The sequence below is a fragment of the Eulemur rufifrons genome, chromosome 15 (assembly GCF_041146395.1).
Source record: "Eulemur rufifrons isolate Redbay chromosome 15, OSU_ERuf_1, whole genome shotgun sequence".
Lineage (NCBI taxonomy): Eukaryota > Metazoa > Chordata > Mammalia > Primates > Lemuridae > Eulemur > Eulemur rufifrons.
The window spans coordinates 6,419,587-6,443,052 of record NC_090997.1 but is presented as its reverse complement, the minus strand read 5'-3'; the positions used below and the strand labels follow the sequence as shown (position 1 = coordinate 6,443,052).

General features: G+C 40.7%; 2 protein-coding genes across 3 annotated transcripts in view; one reads left to right on the top strand and one right to left on the bottom strand.

Annotated features, from left to right (window-relative positions):
* The window catches only part of STK38 (serine/threonine kinase 38), a 38,582-nt gene extending 25,836 nt beyond the window's left edge, over positions 1 to 12,746 (top strand). The window contains exons 8-14 of the mRNA XM_069489202.1: positions 165 to 267; positions 1,462 to 1,523; positions 8,652 to 8,769; positions 9,846 to 9,969; positions 10,151 to 10,246; positions 11,226 to 11,320; positions 11,799 to 12,746. Coding sequence (XP_069345303.1) covers positions 165 to 267; positions 1,462 to 1,523; positions 8,652 to 8,769; positions 9,846 to 9,969; positions 10,151 to 10,246; positions 11,226 to 11,320; positions 11,799 to 11,929 — 729 coding nt within the window. The 3' untranslated portion in view covers positions 11,930 to 12,746. The remainder of the gene's footprint in view (positions 1 to 164; positions 268 to 1,461; positions 1,524 to 8,651; positions 8,770 to 9,845; positions 9,970 to 10,150; positions 10,247 to 11,225; positions 11,321 to 11,798) is intronic.
* A 5,387-nt stretch (positions 12,747 to 18,133) lies between these two features.
* KCTD20 (potassium channel tetramerization domain containing 20) overlaps positions 18,134 to 23,466 on the bottom strand; it is a 29,744-nt gene continuing 24,411 nt past the window's right edge. For both annotated transcript variants that reach the window (XM_069487850.1, XM_069487851.1), the window contains exons 7-8: positions 22,370 to 22,480; positions 18,134 to 21,082 (exon numbers count right to left, since the gene is read on the bottom strand). In XM_069487850.1, coding sequence (XP_069343951.1) covers positions 20,790 to 21,082; positions 22,370 to 22,480 — 404 coding nt within the window. In that variant the 3' untranslated portion in view covers positions 18,134 to 20,789. The remainder of the gene's footprint in view (positions 21,083 to 22,369; positions 22,481 to 23,466) is intronic.

Sequence of the window (23,466 nt, the reverse complement as noted above, 5' to 3'; positions counted from 1 at the left end):
TAAAAAAATTATTTGCTATTACATCCTTTTTCCTATAATAAAGAAAAAAACCAGCATACTTTGTAGAGATGTAAAGGATACTAGAAGGGGCAGGAGAAGATAATGTTCTGTTCTACATCCAAGAATGTTTATCCATCCATCACCTTGTTTCTTCTTCCCCATAGGGCCATGTGAAACTTTCTGACTTTGGCCTTTGCACAGGACTGAAAAAAGCACACAGGACAGAATTTTATAGGAATCTGAACCATAGCCTCCCCAGTGATTTCAGTAAGTGGTAACAATGATGTTAGCCTTTCTTTTCCTTAACTGGCCCTAGAAGAACTGTTCCCCTGGCAACCAAATTATGCAGGACAGATAGGAGATTCTCACGGCATGAGTTTTTAGAGAATAAAAATACCTTCCCAAGTCTGTCTATGATTTGTATTGTCTGGTGAGGCAAAATGAGTGCTGTGAAATGTGTAAAGGCAGATATTGAAAGAAGCTCTATTTAGAGCTCTACTGAGAAGGTTTACTGGGGATGAGTATGGAGCAGGCAAGCAAAGGGAGTAGAGGAAAAAGTTCCGGAAACAGCTCCACACTACACTTATCCTAGGTGCTTCTTTCTTTCATGGCAGAGAAAGTTGTTTATGAGGGTTACTTCCACTTGAGTGCTATCAAATCATTAACAACTATGTAGTAAAATTACAATTCATCATAGAAAACCTATGTCAAATAATGTATTTTAAATTCAGAAGTTGCTGAATATATAACAGTTTCTACTCATGGAAAATTGATAGTAATTTTGAGAGGTTGTGAATGCTTTAGGTCCACTTCAGGACCATTGCTTCTGGCCGGGCGTGGTGGCTCACGCCTGTAATCCTAGCACTCTGGGAGGCCGAGGCGGGTGGATAGCTCGAGGTCAGGAGTTCGAGACCAGCCTGAGGAAGAGCAAGACCCCGTCTCTACTAAAATTAGAAAGAAATTATCTGGCCAACTAAAAATATATATAGGAAAAAAGTTAGCCGGACATGGTGGCGCATGCCTGTAGTCCCAGCTACTTGGGAGGCTGAGGCAGAAGGATCGCTTGAGCCCAGGAGTTTGAGGTTGCTGTGAGCTAGGCTGATGCCACGGCACTCTAGCCTGGGCAACAGAGAGAGACTCTGTCTAAAAAAAAAAAAAAGACCATTGCTTTTGATTGAGACTGAATTCCCTTTAATTCTGATTAAGGCTGTGTCCTCTCTGGCCACCTGATCCACATGGAAGTGCTATTTGCAATTCTCACTGTGTGAGTCTTTAAGTGAATGATTAGAGCCTCTGATTTGGGCTTCCTGTAGCCTCACTGGGAAATGTGTCACCCAGAGTTTTTGATGTATGAATAGAAAAGCAAGACTTTAGGGTTTCATGTGACTTGATCCAGAGCCTAGAAAAGTAGTAAACATTCCTGTTTGAACTTTCATTAAAGCTTATTTTCTCTACTTTTAGCCTTCCAGAACATGAATTCCAAAAGGAAAGCAGAAACCTGGAAAAGAAATAGACGTCAACTAGTAAGTAATATCTGTAGCTTCTGAAATGCTACAAACCAAGTATGAGTAAGTTAAAAAAATATACATGTAAGTTTCCATTTGATAAATACATGCAATATATCCCTTGCTTTTAAGATTACCTTAAAGGAACACTGTCATTATGTTGGTAGCACCAAAAGGAATCTTTTGAAGGAGGGCAGATATTAGGTTGTTTTGATTGTAATATGTTCAATGGGTGACATCATTCTGACCTGCTAGGTTGGTAGCAATGCTTTTCCTTCCTGTTCCACCTTTTCTCTATTTTTATGATGGTAAAGGGATTATATTTAAACTGGAGATCTCTAAGGGTTGGTTCAAAGGTAGTGAGTTATCTCAGTTGATTGCTCATAGTCAGTTACAGATTGAACTGCTTGTTCTATTCTGTACCCTCCTCTCACTACGGCACTTGACTAGTTGGGGGGGGAAAAAAAAGTACAAATACCTACCTAGAGCTTTCAGGCATTGGTTGATCTACTTGGGTAAGTCAAGACTCCTCAGTTCATCTGTCCCACCCTTTCTTACTTTGTCATGGAAAAAAGAACTTGTTAACAAAAATTGGAGAGAAATATAAAGGAAATGCTTATCTCTTTATAAGCATTTGCGTATATACCCATATAAAATTATTCCCCACAAGCTTAAAAATAAGAAACTACTGCATTTACCTTGATAGTGTGTTGGAAGTTATTTAAATAGTTAAAATTCACCATTGAAATGTTGTTGTCTATGCAAAATTTTTTCTTACCAATAGCTGATTAATTGATTCATATTTTACATAAAAAATGTATATGTCCCAGTGTCCAGTTATTGGAAAATCATTGGCCACGTAATAGAAATGTGTATCACTACATACTTGGGCTTTGTTAGAAACCGATAGCAAATGAAATTGAAGACAGTAAAGCCAAACTAACATTTGGTCATTAGAAAGCAAGAATAGCAGCAGTGGGAAACTATTACTAACTCAGAATGATGGCCATACGCATGCATTGTCTAGAAATGATAGCACTTGTGCTTATCTACATATACAATAGTAACTTGGCACGTTCGCCATACACCGTTTCAGTCAGACTTCTTAGTAAAATGCCGATGTAAAGTTCTCTATCGTACCTTTAAGAACTCACTTAGTAGGTCACTAATATCTACTAATAAGTAGATATCAGTCATATGTTGAGAGTGGAAGCCTGTGGATGGTTTAAGAAAGAATCAAAGGAAAGGCTTGCATTTTTTGATTTATTTGAAGCCCATCAGTGGGGCCTCAGACCATGCTTTGAGATTATGATTTTTATGTTAAACCTGGGAGAGACATTAACTTAAACACCTTTGGAGCTGCAGTAACTGAAATTAATCTTTGATGTCTTTTTCTAACATGAACTTGGGGATACTTTAGTTTAGTATAAGTAGCCACAACAGTCTCCTTTCCTTAGGAGGTCTGACACTTTTTCAACTTCTAAATTCTGTATGTGGTTGAAAAACTGTTCACCTAGCTTCTTGAGGGTTAGGGAATTTCAGAAACAAATTGGTCAGATACTTCTATTATGTCTCTCCATAGAGCAGTAGTTTTTTTTTTTTTTTTTTTGAGACAGAGTTTCACTCTGTTGCCCGGGCTAGAGTGAGTGCCGTGGCGTCAGTCTAGCTCACAGCAACCTCAAACTCCTGGGCTTAAGCGATCCTACTGCCTCAGCCTCCTGAGTAGCTAGGACTACAGGCATGCGCCACCATGCCCGGCTAATTTTTTGTATATATATATTTTAGTTGTCCATATAATTTCTTTCTATTTTTAGTAGAGACGGGGTCTCACTCTTGTTCAGGTTGGTCTTGAACTCCTGACCTCGAGCGATCCACCTGCCTCGGCCTCCTAGAGTGCTAGGATTACAGGCGTGAGCCACCGCGCCCGGCCGAGCAGTAGTTTTTAACCTTGGCTGCACAACGAAATCACTTTGGGACCTTCAGAACATATTGATGTCCAGGTCCCGCACACAGAGATTCTGATTCAGTTGATCTGGAACAGAGTCTGAGCATCTGATTTTTAAAAGACTCCTAGTGATTCTACTGTGCAGTGAATGTTCAGACCCTCCACTGAAGACACTATGTCTTAAATAGTAGCTTCTGCATTGTTGGGAAACTGATGTTTATTTATACTTTGGAACTAACAAAAGGTAAGGAATCTTTTGTGATTTTTTTTTCTTTTTTTTTAAAGCAGGCCAGGATTTAACCTTTGGTTATTGTGTTAACATTTATTTTGGGGATAATTAAGCTTAAGTACCTTGAATTGTCCTCACACTCTGAGACAAGCTTTGTGGTCTTTTCGTGCACCGAAGTATCATGTAAGGTTTACTAGGAACCATTTCTGTAGTTCTATAATGAAGGCAATTTCACAATTTCTGTACTTGGAGTCAAATGTCATTTAATAGTTTAAAAAGTTCTTTGAAAATCTGAATAAACTTAAGGCCCTGATGCTATGATTAAGGTTCTTGCTTGTGTATTCTATACACAGTAGAAATGGGAAAGTGTAAATTAAGGTCATTCTCATATTACCTTTTCTCATAACTTGAAGATAATAAAGCCACCTCTCAGTTGTCCAACTGTTAGTTAACCATGTTACTTTGACTTTTTTTTGTAAGTGATCCCATTCAGCTAGTACCAAGCTGAAGGCTGATATTAGTTAATGCTTAATATAAATTTACTGCTATAGGTTAAGCCTAATATGTAATTGCTTACCCAGGCTATTATGTTTCAGAACATTGGGAATAACTGGGAAAAAAAAATGAAGGCTTTGGCTTTATTCCTTGGCTACTTGAATCATATTGTAATGTTTTAAATTTGTTATGTGGTCCTGGGTAACCTTAGGCCTCAGTGATTAGAGAATAGGTATGAGTCAGCTTTAAGTTATAAAACCACAGAGGTAAAAGGTGGTGGATATATAGGCATCCAATCTTTGTCAGTTTTTTTTTTTTTAGGGTAGAATTTACAGAAGTGATTAAGTAGGAAATTAAATTGCTTTCTTTCTCCTAAAACTCTAAAATAAAATTGTAAGGTTAGAACACATCATGTGGTTAAAAATGACTATTAACAATCAACAGAGCTTTTCTAGATTGCAGCTCTAATTGACACTAGAAATACCCAGACAACAAAAGGAAAAACGAGGGTACAGATTTGAGAGGTTGGAGTTGGAGGACACCCTGGTGTGGAAAACAACAAATGTTTGGGTCCCTAAATTGGAAAGGCTCAACGTGGTACAAATGGTGGAGTAAGTAATGTGGTAAAATGAGAGTGAGCGCCTATAGCAAACTAGTTTCCACAGGAAGAGCATTTCTGTTACTTTCACAGGTGGAGCCTGTGTTGGCTGTATTTTATAACTCTAAGAGTTTTTTTAATGCTTTGGTATCTTGAAGAAATTCTTTTCCTATGACAATAGACCTCTGGTTTCATAATAGAAATCTCTGGACAAGTAAGATTTGCTTAACATTTATCTTTGCTAGGGTAAATCTAGTCTCTAAATTAAAGGGTATCTGTAGTTTCTTTATGATTAGAATGAAAATATTTCTGCTTGGGCATATTTCAGACTTTAAAGCTTAAAAAAATGGCATTTATGTTATTTAATATTTGTAAAAACAGCATATTTTATAAAACAGTGTATTATTATCTATATGGAAAAAATGGATCCCTACCTGACAGTATATGCAAAAATCAATTCTAGATGGAAAATACAACTTTAAAAAATTTTAAAGAAAATTCAGGGTGATAATTTTATGATCTTGGAATAAGGAAGGATTTCTTAAATAAGAAACAAGAATTACAACTCACAAAGGAAAAACCTGATTTATTTTACCACTTTTAAAGGAAAAAACCTTCTGTATATCAAAAGGCATAAACAAATGAAAAGACAAGCCACGTGGCACAGCGACTTTGGAATTACCTTGCAGAGTTCCTATGCACACCCTACAGTCCTGCAGCTCTACCCCTGGTCATATGCCCTGGAGAAACTACATGTGAACCAGGAAACACGTAGAATTCATTTTCGTAATAGCAAAACACTGGAAATAACTTAATGTCTGTTGACAGGAAAATGGTTATGTTGTGGAATAGAATATTTTACAGCAGTAAAAATAATTGAACTACAGCTACATGTGGCAGCGTGAATCAATTTTAGAAACATAACGTTGAGAGGAAAAATCAAATAAAAGACTGCATATAGAATGATACCGTTTTCATAAACCTCAAAAATAAACTATTTCATTTAGAGAGGCACATGGAAAAACTATATTCTTTTTAAAAACAGAGGAATAATAAACATGAAATTCACCATGGTTAGGAGAGGCAGGGGGTTGGATGGGGAGGAGTACTTGTTAGCTTTAATAATATTGCTATTCGGCCTGGTGTGGTGGGTCACGCCTGTAATTCTAGCAGTTTGGGAGGCCAAGGCAGGAGTACTGCTTGAAGCCAGGAGTTCAAGACCAGCCTGAGCACAAGTGAGACCCCATGTCTACAAAATTTAGAAAAATTAGCTGGGTGTGGTAGCGTGCGCCTAGTCTCAGCTACTTGGGAATCTGAGGCAAGAGGATTGCTTGAGCACAGGAGTTTGAGGTTGCAGTGAGCTCTGAACTATGATCATACCACTGCACTCCAACCTGGATGACAGAGCAAAACCTTTCCTTAAAAAAAAATTGGTATTCTTTAATTCTTTAATTGAACTCATAGGTATTCATTTTCATTGTTATGTGTCATAATTTGATAATTACACATGTATGTATATGACATTTATTTTTGGTATGTATGTAACAAATATTACTTCATTTAAACAACTATAATAAAAATAATAAGCCTCAGACTGGGAGAAGATATTTGCAATATGCAAAACTATAAAGGTTTAATACCCTGAATTCATAAAGCATTCTTATGAATCAATAAGAAAAAAGATGGCCGGGCGCGGTGGCTCACGCCTGTAATCCTAGCACTCTGGGAGGCCGAGGCGGGTGGATTGTTTGAGCTCAGGAGTTCAAGACCAGCCTGAGCAAGAGCGAGACCCCATCTCTACTAAAAATAGAAAGAAATTATATGGACAACTAAAACTATATACAGAAAAAATTAGCCGGGCATGGTGGCGCATGCGTGTCGTCCCAGCTACTCGGGAGGCTGAGGCAGGAGGATCGCTTGAGCCCAGGAGTTTGAGGTTGCTGTGAGCGAGGCTGATGCCATGGCACTCTAGCCTGGGCAACAGAGTGAGACGCTGTCTCAAAATAAATAAATAAATAAATAAATAAAAAGAAAAAAGACAACACAACTGCAGAAACCAGTGGGCAAAGGATCTGAACAGGAATTCACAGAAAAAAAAAGACCAGGATGCCTAATTAGAATATGTGCTCAGCCTTGCTGGAAGTAAGGGAAATGTAAATTAAAACAAAGAGAACCCAGCCAGGTACTGTGGTGGGCCCCTTTAGTTAGTCCCAGCTACTCACTTGGCTAGGTACGGAAGATTGAAGATCACCTAGCCACTATACTCCAGCCTGGGCAACATGGCAAGACTCCATTTCTAAGAGGAAAAAAATAAAAAATAAAACACAATGAGATCTCATTTCATATTTATCAGATTGGTAAAACTGTAAAACTCCGACAAAGCCAAGTCTTGGTAAGATGTAGAACACCAGGAGTTCATCCCTACTGGGCCAGTATAAATAGGACTAACCACTTTGGAGGACAATCGGAGGATTGCTCATTAAGTTGCAATGCTCATAACCCAGGACCCAGCATTACTGTTATGAGTCTATACCCTAGCGAAATTCTTACACAGTGCCCAAGGAGGTATTACAAGAATGTTTATTCAGGTGTTGCCATAGAGAAACATTGGAAGTAATGTAAGTGTTCATTTACAGAAGAATGGATTAAAACAATTATGATTTATTTATACAATGACGTAGAGAAATGAGTGAACTAGAGCTCCATGAACAAATGTCAAAACCGAATGTTGAGTAAAAAAAGCAAGTTGTAGCATTGAAGAATAATGCAGTTTGGTATGAAACCCTTTATTAAAAGTTTAAATATACAAAAAGTAATACTGTGTTAATTGTGAGCATACTTATGTAAGAACACAGCAATTTCAGGGTAGTTTTTACTTCAGTGGGGAAGGCGGAAAGGAGATATATTGGGCAGAGCTTTAATTGTTTCTACAGTTTTGTTTCTTTCAAAAAGACAAATGATCCGAGATAAATATAGCAGATTATTAACCTCTTTAATGTGGATAATGGGTACATGTGTTGTATTATCTGTTTTTTCCTGTATGTTTATAATATTTCATAATAAATATTTTAAAAGACAAGACAGCTATAATTTTTAATTTTAAAAGTTTTATAACATTTAAAGCACCTATATTAGTGCCTTGCACATGCTAAGCCCTCAAATGTTAAGCACATTTTAAGGCTTTGACTGTACTTACTCCTAGTATTTTGCAGTCCCGGTATATTAGAGTAAAATACTGGAATTTAAAAAATGTTCCTCTAAGAATTATTTACAGAAATGATCAAGTTTGATAAATAGACATTTAGAAACATTTGACTAATGGGATAGCTTTTGATAATAAAACTTCCCTTTATGATTTTCTCAAATCAGAGAATATATATAGTGGAAGGAGGGATGATTTGGAGCAAAATTAACTTCCAGACTGGGCTCTGCCACTTAATTAGTTCTGAGGCCTTGGGCAAAGCCATTTTGGGCATCAAATTTTGTCTATTTTATCTTTAAAGTTGGGCTAATAAGGTCCTTCTTAGAGAAGTTTTTTCAGGATTAAATAGGCTCATACGCATATTAAGAAGTACAGAGCCTGGTATTTATTGGGGCTCAGTAAATTATGGTACTGGTTATGGTAGAGATAACTTTGACCTAGTGAATTAAGGGCTTTGGATGTGTTTAGGAAGCCTCTCTCACCTCATTAACAAAGCTTTATTGTTCATTTTGGAAAGAGCTTTGGCAAGTCAAGCTTGCCATTAAGCTGCTGGGCAGTCCTGCTTATTTACTTTGGGGGTAGCTCCAGGTGGTGCTTGTAGCCTTTGGTCTCTAGAACAGAACTCTGGGCACCCTCCTGCCTGGCTGGGCCTCCCTGATGTGTGGTCCATGTTTCAGGCCTTTTCCACAGTAGGCACTCCTGACTACATTGCTCCTGAGGTGTTCATGCAGACCGGGTACAACAAGCTCTGTGATTGGTGGTCGCTTGGGGTGATCATGTATGAGATGCTCATCGGTAAGTTGCATGCTTTCAGAGGACTTTTTTGTGAATCCAAGAAAGACTTCTACATTAATATTAGACTCTCTTTCAATAGGGGGTGATGTAAGCACTTTTCCCCCTTTGTCTTTCAAAGTGAGGTTTCCTAGATAGCTCTTTCAATCAAATGTATCCCACTGTATTCTTGGGCTTACTGGCATCCTGTGGTTGCTTTGCTGATCATTTATCATGGTTTTCTTTCTTTTACACTTTCATGCTCTCCATCTAGCAGCTCTTTTAATTACTAGCATTTATTAAACATCCATTGTATGCAGAGTGTTTTAACTGGGCACTGCTTCTCTCACTCTTTGCTTCTAATTTGCTACCCCCTTCCTCTGTCAAAGCCTTCAAAGCATGGAACCCACTGGCTTCTCCCTCTTCTATTGGGTTGGTATGTCTCTGTGTTTAGGGGACACATCTGTGGGGGTGGCCGTGTGCCAGTGAACAGTAGGACAGGGAGTATATCTGTGGTGGTCCCAAGTGAGTCTGTCTGGCTGTGTTGTCTTTGAGAACATTGGAAGGATGCCTGTGGAGGTGGGCGTACCCTGTGTGTGGGGAGCAGATGGGGTAATAGGGTGAATGTTTATCCTCTTGCCTGTAGTTCTCTAAAAGAGGCATAGTGGTCACTTTTAAAACTTAAGTGTTTTTTTCTTATTCAACTTGTTTGGCACTTTACCCATGTAAGGCTTTCCTGGAATGGAGTTGTTTCTTAGTGGTGGTGTTGCATCCTGTGATTTCCTCATTTCTTGGGCATGGTGATTCCCACACCTGCAACTCTACTTGTGCCTTCCTTTCTTTTCCCACCTCCAACTACTAGCTGGCTTCCTATCGGTACCAGAGGCACAACTTAACTTTGGGTTTAGGAATTTGGGGGAAAATGAAAAATTGGTCCAGATGTTTTCTGGGATGAGTAGAAATCCTGCCCATGCCATGGAGGGACGGACATACAGAAGTATCCAGTAGTCCTTAAAGACAGAGAGAGTCATACTAGGGAGCATAATCTGAGATTCAAAGTTCTGGGGTGTAAAAGCTCCGAAGTTCCTTTTTTGTTACAGGCTACCCACCTTTCTGTTCTGAGACTCCCCAAGAGACATATAAGAAGGTGATGAACTGGAAAGAAACTTTGACTTTCCCTCCAGAAGTTCCCATCTCTGAGAAAGCCAAGGATCTAATTTTGAGGTATTAGAGAACATCCCTCCACCTCCGGCCCAGGCTTTTTGACATGAGTGAATCATTATCTCCATATCTGCCTGTTTCCTCCCATTTCTCTCTTGAAAAAAAAAAAATAGAGAAAGGTTATTCCTTTCCTTTTTCTGAAGAGATTGCTTGAAGTCTGCTGAAAGGCCTCTGTCTTTTCCAGATTCTGCTGTGAGTGGGAACATAGAATTGGAGCCTCTGGAGTTGAGGAAATCAAAAGTAACTCTTTTTTTGAAGGTGTTGACTGGGAACATATCAGGTATACTCATATAAAAACTTTTAGAATTATTTCAGAAAGTCTACAGTTTGCTTAATACTTATTTGAAAGAACCGTCATTGACAAACCAAGTTAAGGGAAGAGAGCTTCTTAGAAATTTAGGGTCTTTTCCTGATTTTCATTCATGGTGAAGATTGAAAGTTGGCCTTCTTGTCAGCTGTGTGCCAGGCGATATATTGAACCCAGAAGTTATTTACAAAGTGAGTGAACTTTGGGTTCCGTGGTGAAGGAAGCATCTGAGAAGTGTGTTGCCCTTGCTTTTACCTAGAACTCAGCCACCTCTTGGGGCCACCAGCAGGACTGTCCTTGCCCAGGGTAGAGGCTATCCCTGAGAGGTAGAGAAGGGAGAAAAAAGTGGAGGAAGGATTGGGGGGAGGGAAGTGGACAGGGAAAGGAAGTGGAATTGTCCTGGTGGGGGTGGCAGAGTGCTGCTAACAGCCATGAGAGCCTGCACTGCCCGCTGCAGTCCAGACCTCCTTACTCAGCATTCCTTGGGTGTTACACAGAAGGTGAAGACGCTTTCATTTATTTTATAATTGTGTTCTGATTTGCATCCTGGTAAATTTTACCTTTTCCTCCTTTTTGCCACATTTTTAGCCACCCCACTCATTGGCACCTCCAGTGGAGGAAGGGCAGGACCTTACATGAGGGGGACACTTGGGGGTTCAGTTTCCATTTTTAGTGGACAGGATAGGCCATTGGGGGTAGTACATTAACTTTGGATTTTAGTTATACCTTATTATTCCTGTCTTTCTTTATGGATATGAATGATATTTTTTCCTCCTAATTTATTTGGATGCAGGCAGTTGGCTTGGTTGGTCAGTGTTTACAAGCTTTTCAGAGAAAATAAATGCTGCCTGCCAGTGAATAGTCTTCTCATGTCTGACCAGGGGTCTTTTTTGGAGAAAGACTTGATTAGTATGATCCACATGATTACTAATGGCGTATGTATTCTTGGCAGAGAGAGACCTGCTGCAATATCTATCGAAATCAAAAGCATTGATGATACCTCAAACTTCGATGAGTTTCCAGAATCTGATATTCTTAAGCCGACAGGTAATATCACCAGCACTGCCTCCCACTGCTTTATAAGCACCTTAATTTCCCCCCAGTTTTGGGGTGAGATTACAAATCAGGGTAGAGAACATAGAGAGGAACTTCAGTTCTTTAGGTTCTTTGTAAGTATTTTTCCAATGCTAATGCTGGGTCGTGGTGAAACCTTATTGAATGGAAACGAGTATCAGCTCCCATGTTTAGACTGCTGAGCTGGCTTTTGTGAGTAAGCCACAAAAATCTGTTATTTTGTTATTTATTAAATTAAAGGTTAGGTAACCTGAAATGACAGGAATGGGAGAATGAAACTTTAAAAGAGGGTCAAAGAACACAGGCAAGTGAATGTAGAAAATTTGCAAAGTGAAAAATAACCTTTCCCAAATTGAAACCGTGGTATGTTCAGAGTGTCATGTCCTGAGTACTGTGGGAGGCCAGTAGAGGTAAGGCAGCGAATCAACTCTCACATCTGTTTCTTTCCCAGTGGCCACAAGTAATCACCCTGAAACTGACTACAAGAACAAAGACTGGGTCTTCATCAATTACACGTACAAGCGCTTTGAGGGCCTGACTGCGAGGGGGGCAATACCTTCCTACATGAAAGCAGCAAAATAGTGCCCTTGTCACGGAATCCTAAGTGGAGCAGAGTTCTTTATACAACATCATGGTTTTCTTCTCATACTCTTCTGAAAGAGCTTCCAAGAAGTTTATGGAACCCACCAATATGTCATAGTAGTCTCCTGAAATGTGATAGTAAGAGGATTTTCTTCCAGAATGCAACTGAAAACCTATAGAACAAAGACAACCATTTCTACTACGTCAGCCATAAACAGCTGTCCTGCTTCTTCAGAAGCATCATGAGCCAATTTGATAGGTGTTTTAAAAATAATTTTTCCTAAGTTCATCAGAATAAAGGGGAAATACAGCCATCATCCAACATTGTTGAGATTGTAATGTATACTCATCGGATATCAGCCAATTCCTTGACTTTGTGACACACCGTCAGCCAAGCCCACCAAGTATTTTTTTTTTCTTTATAGCTAACAGTTCCACTAAGGAAATAAAGCAATAATGAAAGTCTCAGCAGCCAGCATTCTGGCTGAGGGAAATGATCCACCACCCCGAGGGGTGGTGATGGTAATTTGTCCCCATACCTCGGCCTCGGGCAAGTGGCTTTTTACAGCCTCCATTCATGGTGCACTTTATTTATGGTACTAAGATAAAGACCCTCAATCCATTGATTTATCTCCTCCCTCCCACCCATCTGAAATACTGATGCTGCTTTTCTGAGTGCCGATGGTGGTGGGGGATACCAGCTTGATCCATTGTTGCTTAGAAGGCCCAAAAAAGCCACTGGGCATTGCCAAGGGATCCCAGATCATGTGGAAAACCCTGACTTTCTCTTCACGGCTGTTATCAGAAAATCCTAAAACAGATGCTGCCGTGGACCAGCAATACCTGCAAGTGCTACCAACAGGAATTCAGTTTATTCCTGGGAACATAGAAAGGAGGAGCCCTCTTGGCTAAGGTGCTGCTCCTGCCAGGTCTCCAGAACCTCCTTGGAAGTGGTGAAGGAACCAACCCAACAGAAAGCGCGGCGCCTGCTGACAAGTCAAGTCCTTGTAGGGTTCACTCCTCAATCCTTGGTGCAACCGTGTTTTGTCTTCTCCTTTGGTATTCCTTCTCTCCCAACTTTAAGTAGCCATTTTGCCTTGGAATCATGATTACAAGTTTTCCTTTGCAGATGCCTTCCTGGGGGGCGTACTCCCCCTCACCCTAAAGGGTCGCCTGCTGACCGGGCCACGCCACTGTGGTGTTCTCTCATGAGAGACCCTCTGAATTTTAGCACAAAGTGCCTTCTTTTTCACAGCTGCCACTACCTTTAGAGGAATTTTGTCAGAAAAATATGGAGGCTTCATATTAATGCATTATTACTTTTTTTTTTTTTTTAAGTTTTGGTAACTCTTAAAGCGTCGTTTGCACCTGTGTGGTAACTTTGCCTGTTGCAGAGCATCATGGCCGTCATGGCCAAGCTACAACTGGGAAACTGCTCTTTGCCAGTCTGTGGTTGTGAATATCAGCTTGGGAAGGAAAGTATGTCCTAGTGTAGCCATTGAGAAGAGGAAAATGGAGTATCAGTTAGTCGTACGTGAAACGGCTTTGGGTTTTAACATCTTAGAGGAACTAAAAAGAACGTTAGGGAAGTCTTAACTCTGGATGAAGGTTATGTGTTTGCCCCCCCAATCTTTCATTCATAGCCTGTTAGTGAAAAGGAAGTAAATGAGATTCTTTTGTGTAACTTTGTAGTCTCTTTGTATTACCAAATAGTTGGGGCCTTGACCCCCGTGTGTTCTGCAGGAGTGTGTGGGGCAAGTGCGGGTAGAGAGAAGTGAAGAGAGCAGGGGGAGTCTGTGTTGGGGAGTGGTAGCGGACGATTTGTTTTAGGGGAAAATGCCCACATTTTAACTTTGAAACTTCTGAATAAACTGTGTGAAAACAGTAGTGGAAATCTGTGATGTGTTTTAAAGCAAACGTGGCTTGTAATTCAAAGAGGCAGAGTGCTGGTGGCTTCTTTTGTAACCCCTTTTTCCATATATTTTCAGAATATCTAATTTTAAATGTTAAATTTCAAAACTGCATCACCATCTCCATGCAGAGTGCTTTCTGTCTCAGGGAAGCTGGGACTGGTGTTTTTGTTGCCAGGGAGCTAGTCTTCTGAATTGGTGTCCAGATGAAGTGACCGTTGCCCCACTGCACGTACTTTTTCTACCTGGTGCAGCATTACAGGACGTTGGTTCCCCGCTCGCAGTAAAGTGCTGTCAACTGGTGGACCTTTTACACAGCTGTTTACAGCCCCATTTTTTCCAGCCTGGGGTTCAACTAGGAATCCCCTGAAATCACAGGATGGGATTTCTCAGCTCTCCGTGTGCACCAGGGCAGGGTTCAGCCTCTGAGATGTATACAGGAGGAGTCCTGCATGTCCCACTTGCTAGCCCCTTTTCTGGTAGGGAAGGGAGCCTTGGAAAGAGTTGAGAACAGAGGGACAAAGACTGCTTAGAGTAGAAACTGCAGGCAGCGGGAAGCTAAATGCAGCCAGAGTGGGTAAGGTCTTTTATGGATCCCAAGAAACATGTTGGGAAAACACTGGCTCAGTGTTGATCCTGTTCATAGATAATTCTGTTTTCTACTCTCATGGGGGGAGTCAGAAAATAATAAACTTTAACTGTACTGTATATGAAAATGAAACCAAACACTGATGTCAGTCAGTCTCTTTTTGATTCATGAATGCATCACAATTTTCTTTAGTACCTGTTTTTTTTTTTTTTTTTTTTTAGAATTACTTTCAAAAGTAAGATTCAGATGAGTTCCTTCAGGATTAATATTCAGGTTCTGAATAACAGGCTGCTAACTGAAAATCTCATTTATGTGATCTAATAGGAGTCCTCTGCCATCAGTTGCTAATGGTTTTTCTCAGAATCATTTCCTTGGAAAGCATATTTTTGGGATCACCTTGTCCTGTTTGTCCTGGGCCTCTATGTAACCCAAATGGTGCTTTTAATTGAACTCAACAGGACACATTGAATGATATTTCATTTCTTACACAGCATACATTTCCCTGGAATAATCTATCAATGCCAACACTGAGTTAAAAACAGCCTCCGTGATGCTTTTTGACTCATTTTCAGAGAAAACATCTTGCCCAAACATTTAAGCATCCATAATGTGCAGAACTCAATACCCAGGAACTCTGGGGATGCAACAGGGAACGCACCATGGTTCTGACTTGCAGATCAGTTTGGGTAGAGAATTGCTACCAAGTGGCTTAACAGAACCCAGCATCAACTTAATGTGATTACATTAGTGTTGGTGTGACAGTGCTGACAAGCCAGCCCACAGCTGAGTAGCTCAGGGAAGCTTCCCAGATGTTTGTATTTAAGTAGCAGTGATTTGGCAGAAGGGAAAGAAGTGAGCACTCCGGGATTTTGGAGGTGGTAGGTATGGTCTTGTGCTGTGGAAGAGGCATGGAGCTGTGAATAAGCATTACTTTGTGAAGAATGGCAGGACACCACGGTCACTTTTGTTACTTCCTCATTTCCCTCTCCCGCTCCAACCCACACCAGTCTGGTTTATCCCATATGTGAACCATGTTAGTATTAATCATCCCATGTATAAAACATGCTGGTATTAATTATCATTCCTTGTCACTGGTGTTCTGCCATATCCATTGGGTTCCCTTCAGTCCTCTTCTTATTTATCAACCTGTTGCACTCACAGTCAACCTTTTGTTTTAAACTCTTCCTTCCACCTGACTTTTTTTTTTTTTTAGACAGTCTCATTCTGTTGCCCAGGCTAGAGTGCAGTGATATCATCATAGCTCACAGCAACCTCAAACTCCTGGGCTCAAGGGATCTCCTGCCTCAGCCTCTCGAGTAGCTGTGACTCCAGGTGCAGACCACCGTGCCCGGCTAATTTTTCTATTTTTTTTATAGAGTTGGGGGTCTTGCTGTGTTATTCAGGCTGGTCTCAAATTCCTGGCCTCTAGCAATTCTCCTGTCTTGGCCTCCCAAACTGCTAGGATTACAGGGATGAGCCACTGTGCCCAGCCTCTGACTCCTTTTCTAATGATTCCTCTGCCCACCACTTAAATGTTGGTGCTCTTCAGAGCCATGCCTTTGCTCTTTCCACTCACATGATCTCTTGGTGACCTTCCCCATATGGTGGCTTCAGCTACTACTTTTGTAGTGAGGTTTTCAAAGACCTGTTTACCAATCTACCTAGACCCCTTTCCAGAACTCTAAATCCCACGTAACCAGGTACCTACTAGAAACTGTCACCTGCAAGGCCTCCTATAGGCTCAAACTAAGGCTATCCAAATGGAGCTTCTCTTGCTCCCATACCCTTTTTTCTAGCTTAGTCTGCCCAGATGTCAAAGCCAGAAACCTTAGCACCTTTGTACATGGCTCCCATTAGTAAACATGCATAATTTACGGGCATGGCCATCCATTCTAGCAGTGTTTCTGAGGTACCTGCCTGGACTCCACCTGCCTTCGTTTCTGCCATCCTTTCTCGCTTTAAATCAAAACTAGAACACAGAAGTTCATGGATCCCCTTATCTTTCAATTTTATGTTTGGCCTTTTGGGGTCCTGCTTAGATTTAAGTGTTCAAGGGGTCTCAAATACAAGTCAACCAGGAACTCAAGAGAAGGCAGACCATTAAGGGCTCTGAAACCTGTGAGTTATAAAGAAATAATCAGGGTAGGAAAAGCACATGCAGGCTCTGGGCAAGCTCCATGTCTCCTTTAGGAAAGGAAGAGGTTTGCTCTGGGCAGTCTGGGTGCCACCCCTTTAAGTCCCTTTTAACATCTTTTTTTTTTTTTTTTTTTTAATTATTTATTTATTTTTATTTTATTTTATTTTTTTTTGGGACAGAGTCTCACTCTGTTGCCCGGGCTAGAGTGAGTGCTGTGGCATCAGCCTAGCTCACAGCAACCTCAAACTCCTGGGCTCAAGTGATCCTCCTGCCCCAGCCTCCCGAGTAGCTGGGACTACAGGCATGCGCCACCATGCCCGGCTAAATTTTTTTTTTTTTATATATATATTTTAGTTGGCCAGATAATTTCTTTCTATTTTTAGTAGAGACGGGGTCTCGCTCTTGCTCAGGCTGGTCTCGAACTCCTGAGCTCAAACGATCCACCCACCTCGGCCTCCCAGAGTGCTAGGATTACAGGTGTGAGCCACCACGCCCAGCCCCTTTTAACATCTTGATTTCCAATTTTATTTTCTGCTAAAAAAACAACACAGACACAGAAGTGATAATATTTTATTATAGAAAAAGCATCCCAAATATAGGATTTCGTAAACACTGGTAGGTGAACAAGTGCAATTTAAAAGTAAATACAAATTAAAGAGGCAAAACCTACAAGCATTTTGCCTTGAGGAGAAAATGTAATGTTCTCCTGCAGAGGTGATCCCACCCAGAACACAAATGTGGCTCCATCTCCCACGAAGGCATTAGGTTTGCTTTCTGAGCTCACTATGCCCATTTTAATAATTTCAAAATGATGGCAAGAAGTGGCATTGTATGTATTACTAAAAATCCTTGATTTTTAACTTTCTGTTGACACTTGATTTTTTAAAAAATCTGCATATGAATTAAAGTCTGTGGTCTGAATATTTGTTTTACTTAAAGAAGGATGCTTTGGAACACCACTTGCAAATACATCTATACTTCCTGGGCTTATTCCACAGTATTTTTTATAGACGTGTACATTAGATATCCCACAGTTCTCTTGGGATTTGGTTTAAATTATATTGGCTATCGAATATTGTGCAGTTAATCCAGCTACTTTCCGTCTTCCTTCCCTTTTTTATTTTCTGGAAGGGAGGAGGGGTGATGGGGGTGGGGTGAGGTAAGGGCCACCTTCCTTCCCTTTCTGCTGTCACTTTCAGTGTCTTTCCTCCACTTAGGAGAAACCATGAAATAACCCGACGCATTTTAGCACGGTCCCCTTGCCATCTCTCCAGCTCCTCAATGGCAAATGTTTCCTATCAACTATACATGATATGATGCAGACACAAACTCAAGATTCTAAACCTCAAATTCAGGTTCATCTTGGCTTGCTGAGATGCTCTAAGATACTCTAGCTAAAACCATTTTCTTATGAAAATGTTTCTGTATAAACAGCCTGGCTTACTTATTTAGGCACTTAGAAAAAACACCAAACCCGAGTTCTACCTTTTTTTTATTAGAGAGAAAGGCCTCTTGCCCATCTGGCCAGTAACTGACTCTCAAGGGGATGACCAAAGCCCAGCTCTTGCTCCTGTGAGGACCGAGAGGTCCTGCCATTGTAGAATGTCGTGACCCTGGAATAGAGCAGGATTGGCTGGGAGGAGCCACCAAATTACAGTGATGCTGAGCTCCACCTTGGGGGAGCGGAATGAGAGGGGTGCAGAAGAAACTTCCTCTCCACCAGAGGGAACCCGTGGTTCCAGCCTCTCCTTTAGTCACTACCACCTGGTAACAACAGCCAGATACACCTTCACAGATTTCCAGCTTACTCACACCCCATGGGTTGAGGCCAAATGCATGTTAACCCAATTTGGGGGAAAAGACCTAGTTCTTAAAAGCCTGAGGAAATTGATTACATAGAACAAAGAGTTAAATATATGCCATACTTTCATATCTGGCTTTTTACCTAAGCAAGGACTAATTAGTTTTAAAGTGTTAGCTGTGGCATGTTTATATTTAAATGTTAACAATACATAAACTGTATAATAGAATACACAAACATTAGATAATGCAAATTTCCTTTGTAATGGCATGGACGTCCACTGAGAAACGTAAAGGAAGCACCATTTAACAATTATCTGGGCTGGCCAACTGCTAGTGGGTATGAATGTGGTGCTGGTGAGGTCAAGACCAAACCTGACCTCAAATATGAGCCAATTAGTTTCACAGAAATAAAAGTTTCTTCTGGCTACAAATAACCCTAACCCTTGACCCTGTGGCCGTCAGCCTTGCAAATGGATGCCAATGGTTATCAGAAGAATTCTAGGTAAGGGATGGCTCAGTTTAACCCCTTACTACTAGTTTTTCCAAGTAAGCAACAGAGCTTTGATTTCCGCTGTGATGCTGGTCACATGCACAGAGAACATAAGCACACTCTTGTCCTTCAAGCCTGGAAAGAGGAGTCTTCAACACCTATCTAACTTTTATCTTTGGAGGATTTTAACTAGGGCAGTCATAAAAATGGAATCAAGTAGCTTGCCCTACACAGGTTGAGTATCCCAAATCCAAAAATCCAAAATCAGAAATGTTCCAAAATCCAAAAATTTTTCAGTACCAACATGATGTTAAAAAAAAAATACTCCTTGGACCATTTAAGATTTTTAGAAGTGCAATGTTCAACCAGCAAGTATTCTGTAAATATTCCAAAATCTGAAAAAATCTGAAATCCGAAATACTCCTGGTCCCAAGCATTTTGGATAGAGATGCTCAACCTGTATTACCTTACGCGAATGGAATTTAAGAAAACCACTGGTTCATATTTTCAAAGAAATTAATGGAAACTTATGTACCTCTTCACAATTTGTGATGAGTAAACACCCCAGGTGAGTGATTGGAAGGTCAACTTCTACTACTAAGTGAGAGATAATCCCAAAATACTTTTATCTGGCTCTGGACTCTAAATTTAGCTCTGCTATTAACATCCACAGAGAGAGAGGAAGAGGAAGGTGGGCATGGAGTCAGTGATCTGGGTTGTCATTTACCACACACTGTTTAACAGAGCTGACAGATCAAATGAAATGACTAGGCCTAATTTCCCTTCAAACCACTCTTTAGGGATGACATTAGTATCATTTTCTTACCCAGTATATGAGCAGCTATTAGGCTATTTCAAAAACTGAAATATACTGATATTCAAAAAAAATTCACGGTATGAAAATTACATACATAGAAAAATCATACACCAAGACACAGCCTGTGCAGGTGACGTTTCCCACCCAGCTTCACACCAAATACCTCCTCCCTGGAACTCTTATAAGTCTTTCTATTGAGAAACTGAGCACTTGTGAGAAATTTCTGCCCTCATCTTGAAAGCCTTTAATCCATATTTAAGTTCTCCCGGCCACACCCACAGCAATATGCTGCCCACGGGTGTCAAGACCTATGTTTTCATACCAGATTCCAAGCCACAATAATCCAACCGGTCTGATTTGGAGAGGTTCTTCTACTTGAGTTGTGAGTTTCACTCCAAATGAATCATCAATTTGTTTAGGCTCAAAAACCTGAAAGCTAAAAAGGTTTCATAAACATTGTTATTCCATTATCCTTCCTGCCAAGGAATCTGTGTGTTTTGGATTGTTCATTGCATTAATGAGAAACAAAACTGAATTAAGCTCTTAAGAATTTCCTTTTGGACACTTTGAATGACGGTCTAGTTCTCCCCAGATGCAATCTGAGTGCACAGGCCACCAAGCATGGCATCTTCAATAACCTCTACTGAGCATCTCATTAGTGCCTGCTTTTAGAAGATAGAGATTGTCTCCTTTTAAGTTTGGTCCCTTTGCTACTAAGCAGTTTGCCTGGTATAAAACAAAGTAAGCAAAACCCAAGAGAGTATAAATGACAAGGACGGCTTTGCTAAACATGGGGCAACAGGAGTCCTGACTTCCTTTCCTGCTTTTGCAGTTATGCAAAGACTCAGTGAACAGCACCAGATCCAAAATGTTCAAGTTACCAGGGCTGCTGCAAAGCTGGTAGCATAAGTACCAGTGAGTACTTCTTCATCCCCTGCCAGAGGCACGGACTTACTGCAAAGGACACATGTTAATTATGGGAGAAAGGAAACGGATAGGGGAGAAGCATATCTCCTACTTGGGGCGAGGCAAATCCTGGGGAGGCTGGGGAGGGCTGGCTGTGGGCCTCCCAGACTGAGAAGAGCTCCAATGAGGGGTGGACCCACAGCTGGCCCTAATCCTGAAAGTCATTAGAAGCCATCTGAGAAAGTGGGGCATTTAGCCGGTCAAGTTCATCCACTTGGGGCGGGTGATGCATTAATATCTCCTGGTCCTCCAAGACATCCTCACCAGCAGCTACCAGATTGGTGAGGGATTTGCTTCGAACACACTGGAAATCTACATGGCGACTCTTTCCTTCTTCCTTTTCCCATGACATCTGGATAAAGGGGCGTTGTACGTAATTATAGATGACTTCAGACCGGCCACCAGGTCTTCTCTTAATTTTTTCTTTACAGGTAGGGTAACCTGAAGCAGAGAAAAAGGCCATTCTCATAATTGGCAGATTGTGCTCACTCTGGTGTCCTCCCTAACCACATCAATTTTTTCCCCAAATCCATAGACAGCATGAAAAACGATGTGAGAAATGTCCAATCCCTGCCCCATGCTTTCCCAGCCCCAGCCACCTTCATGCTCGCTTCCCTCCTGCTCAGGTTAGTAGGTCTTGTGCCCAGAAGGGACTAATGTAAGACAAGTAACAAGAATTCTATCCGTGCTAATGGAAGGGGGAGAGAAGCCTTTTACTAATTCTGGAACCTTTAGTCACTGGCAACAATTATCATAGGACAAAAATTCTGCCAGTGCATGGCTACTCTAGTCCTCTTAATTCTGTTGCTTAGAGGGCACACTGTATGAGAAACGGCTAAGGAAATGTGCAATGCTTAGCCTAAAGAAAAAACAGGGATGCTGCCTAAAATACCTAAAAGACTCTCACATGGAAATGGGAGAAATCTCATTCAACACAGCCTCCAAAGCTACGGGCAGAAGGAGGCAGTTATCCATCAGATGTATGGAAGAAGGTTCTGATCCCTATTCACTATAACCTTAGGGTTTCCCAAGAGATAAGAGAAAGATATAGGGGAAGGAGGTTTAACAGATAATCTCAAAATCTTCCTCCCACTTTAAATTTCAGTCTAAGTCAGACACAACGAAGGTGTGATGGGTTCTGTGGGCAGAAGTGAGGCAGCAAGAGTAGTGAAGCACAAGAGTCAAAGATCCATGGAGGGGAGACCAGGATGGCTTCAGCACTCCAAGAATCAGTCTCTGGGACGCTCCCATGGGGACCACAGGTTGGGAGCCATTGCTCAAGATCATTTAAAGTAGGTCTGTCAGTATATCCAGACATTCTTCAAAGGTATGGAATAATCTTAAATTTTGAGTCCCCAAGCTGTATTTTTCAGAATGACTCTTCCAGATCCCAGAAACATCCTCACAAAGAGTGCTGGCAGAACGATCCTGCCACTTGGCGAGCCCACAAGCCCCGCTACGTCTGTCCACCAGCATCCTCTGCCTTCACTGCTCTTTATCCTGGAAGTAGTAAGCTTGAACCTACTCCTGTGGTTGTTTTAAAGCATTTTCAACTGGAGATAAAAAATAAAAAGGAAATATAATAAAAACAAAAATAGGAATCCTTCACATTTGAGTAGGAATGTGATTTTCATGTATGTCTACGCTCTGGCCCTCTGGAAGCTGAATTTCCAATGTGCTGCATAAGCATGCAACCTGAACACTGTGGTTTTTTGTTTTTTTTTTTACCTTCAATTCCAATGCGAATGTTTTTCAGGCCCCGTTCCTTTAACACTGTTTTTGCAACATCCCGATTCTCGATATATTTGAAGAATCTGTAGAGCTTGGAGCTATAAAGAACTGAAAAAGAAAAAATTTAGGATTAATCATGGTGTGAAGACCTTGGTAATAGGAGGGAGATAAGCTAACAGAATCAAACTAATGGAAGGTACACTTGACCTCTCATGTCAAAATAATCCAGATGGATCAAAGATTAAATGTTAAATAATACATAAACCATAAGAGAAATTTTGTAATCTTAGAGTAGAAAAGGCCTTTCTGGGTATGACATAAAACCTAGAAGCCATAAAAGAAAAATTGATGACTATACAGAAATAACATCTCTGCATAGCCCAAACCACCATTTAACAAAGCTAAAAAGAAACCAAATGGGGAAAATATTTGCAGCTCATATTACAAAGGGCAAATTTCCTTAATATAATATATAGAAAGAGCTGTCACAAATAGAGAGCAAATCACTAAGTAAAAGACTAACAATCCAATTTTGTAATAGGCAAAAGGCACAACAGTGTTAACAGAAAAGGAAATTAGAATGGTTCTTAAAAATTAAAAAGATGTTCAGCCTCACTCATGAAATGAGAAATGCAAATTAAAACTCATGCTGATCCTGAGATACAGTTTTTTTTTTTTTAAACCTAATAAGAAAGTAGTAAAGATAAAAGTTTTTAAAATATGCCAGGTGCCATGGCAAATGCCTGCAATCCTAGCACTCTGGGAGGCTGAGATGGGAGGATCACTTAAGGTCAGGAGTTCAAGACCATCCTGAGCAAGAGTAAGACCCCAACTCTACTAAAAATAGAAAAAATTAGTTGGGCATGGTGGTACATGCCTGTATTCCCAGCTACTTGGGAGGCTGAGGCAGAAGGATTGCTTGAGCCCAGGAGTTTGAGGTTGCTGTGAGCTAGGCTGACGCCACAGCAAGTTTTTTATTTTTTTTATTTCAGCTTATTATGGGGGTACAAAAGTTCAGGTTATATATATTGCCCATGCCCCCCCATCCCCCCGACAGCAAGTTTTTAAAACACTGTTTTGGAGATGGTGTGGGA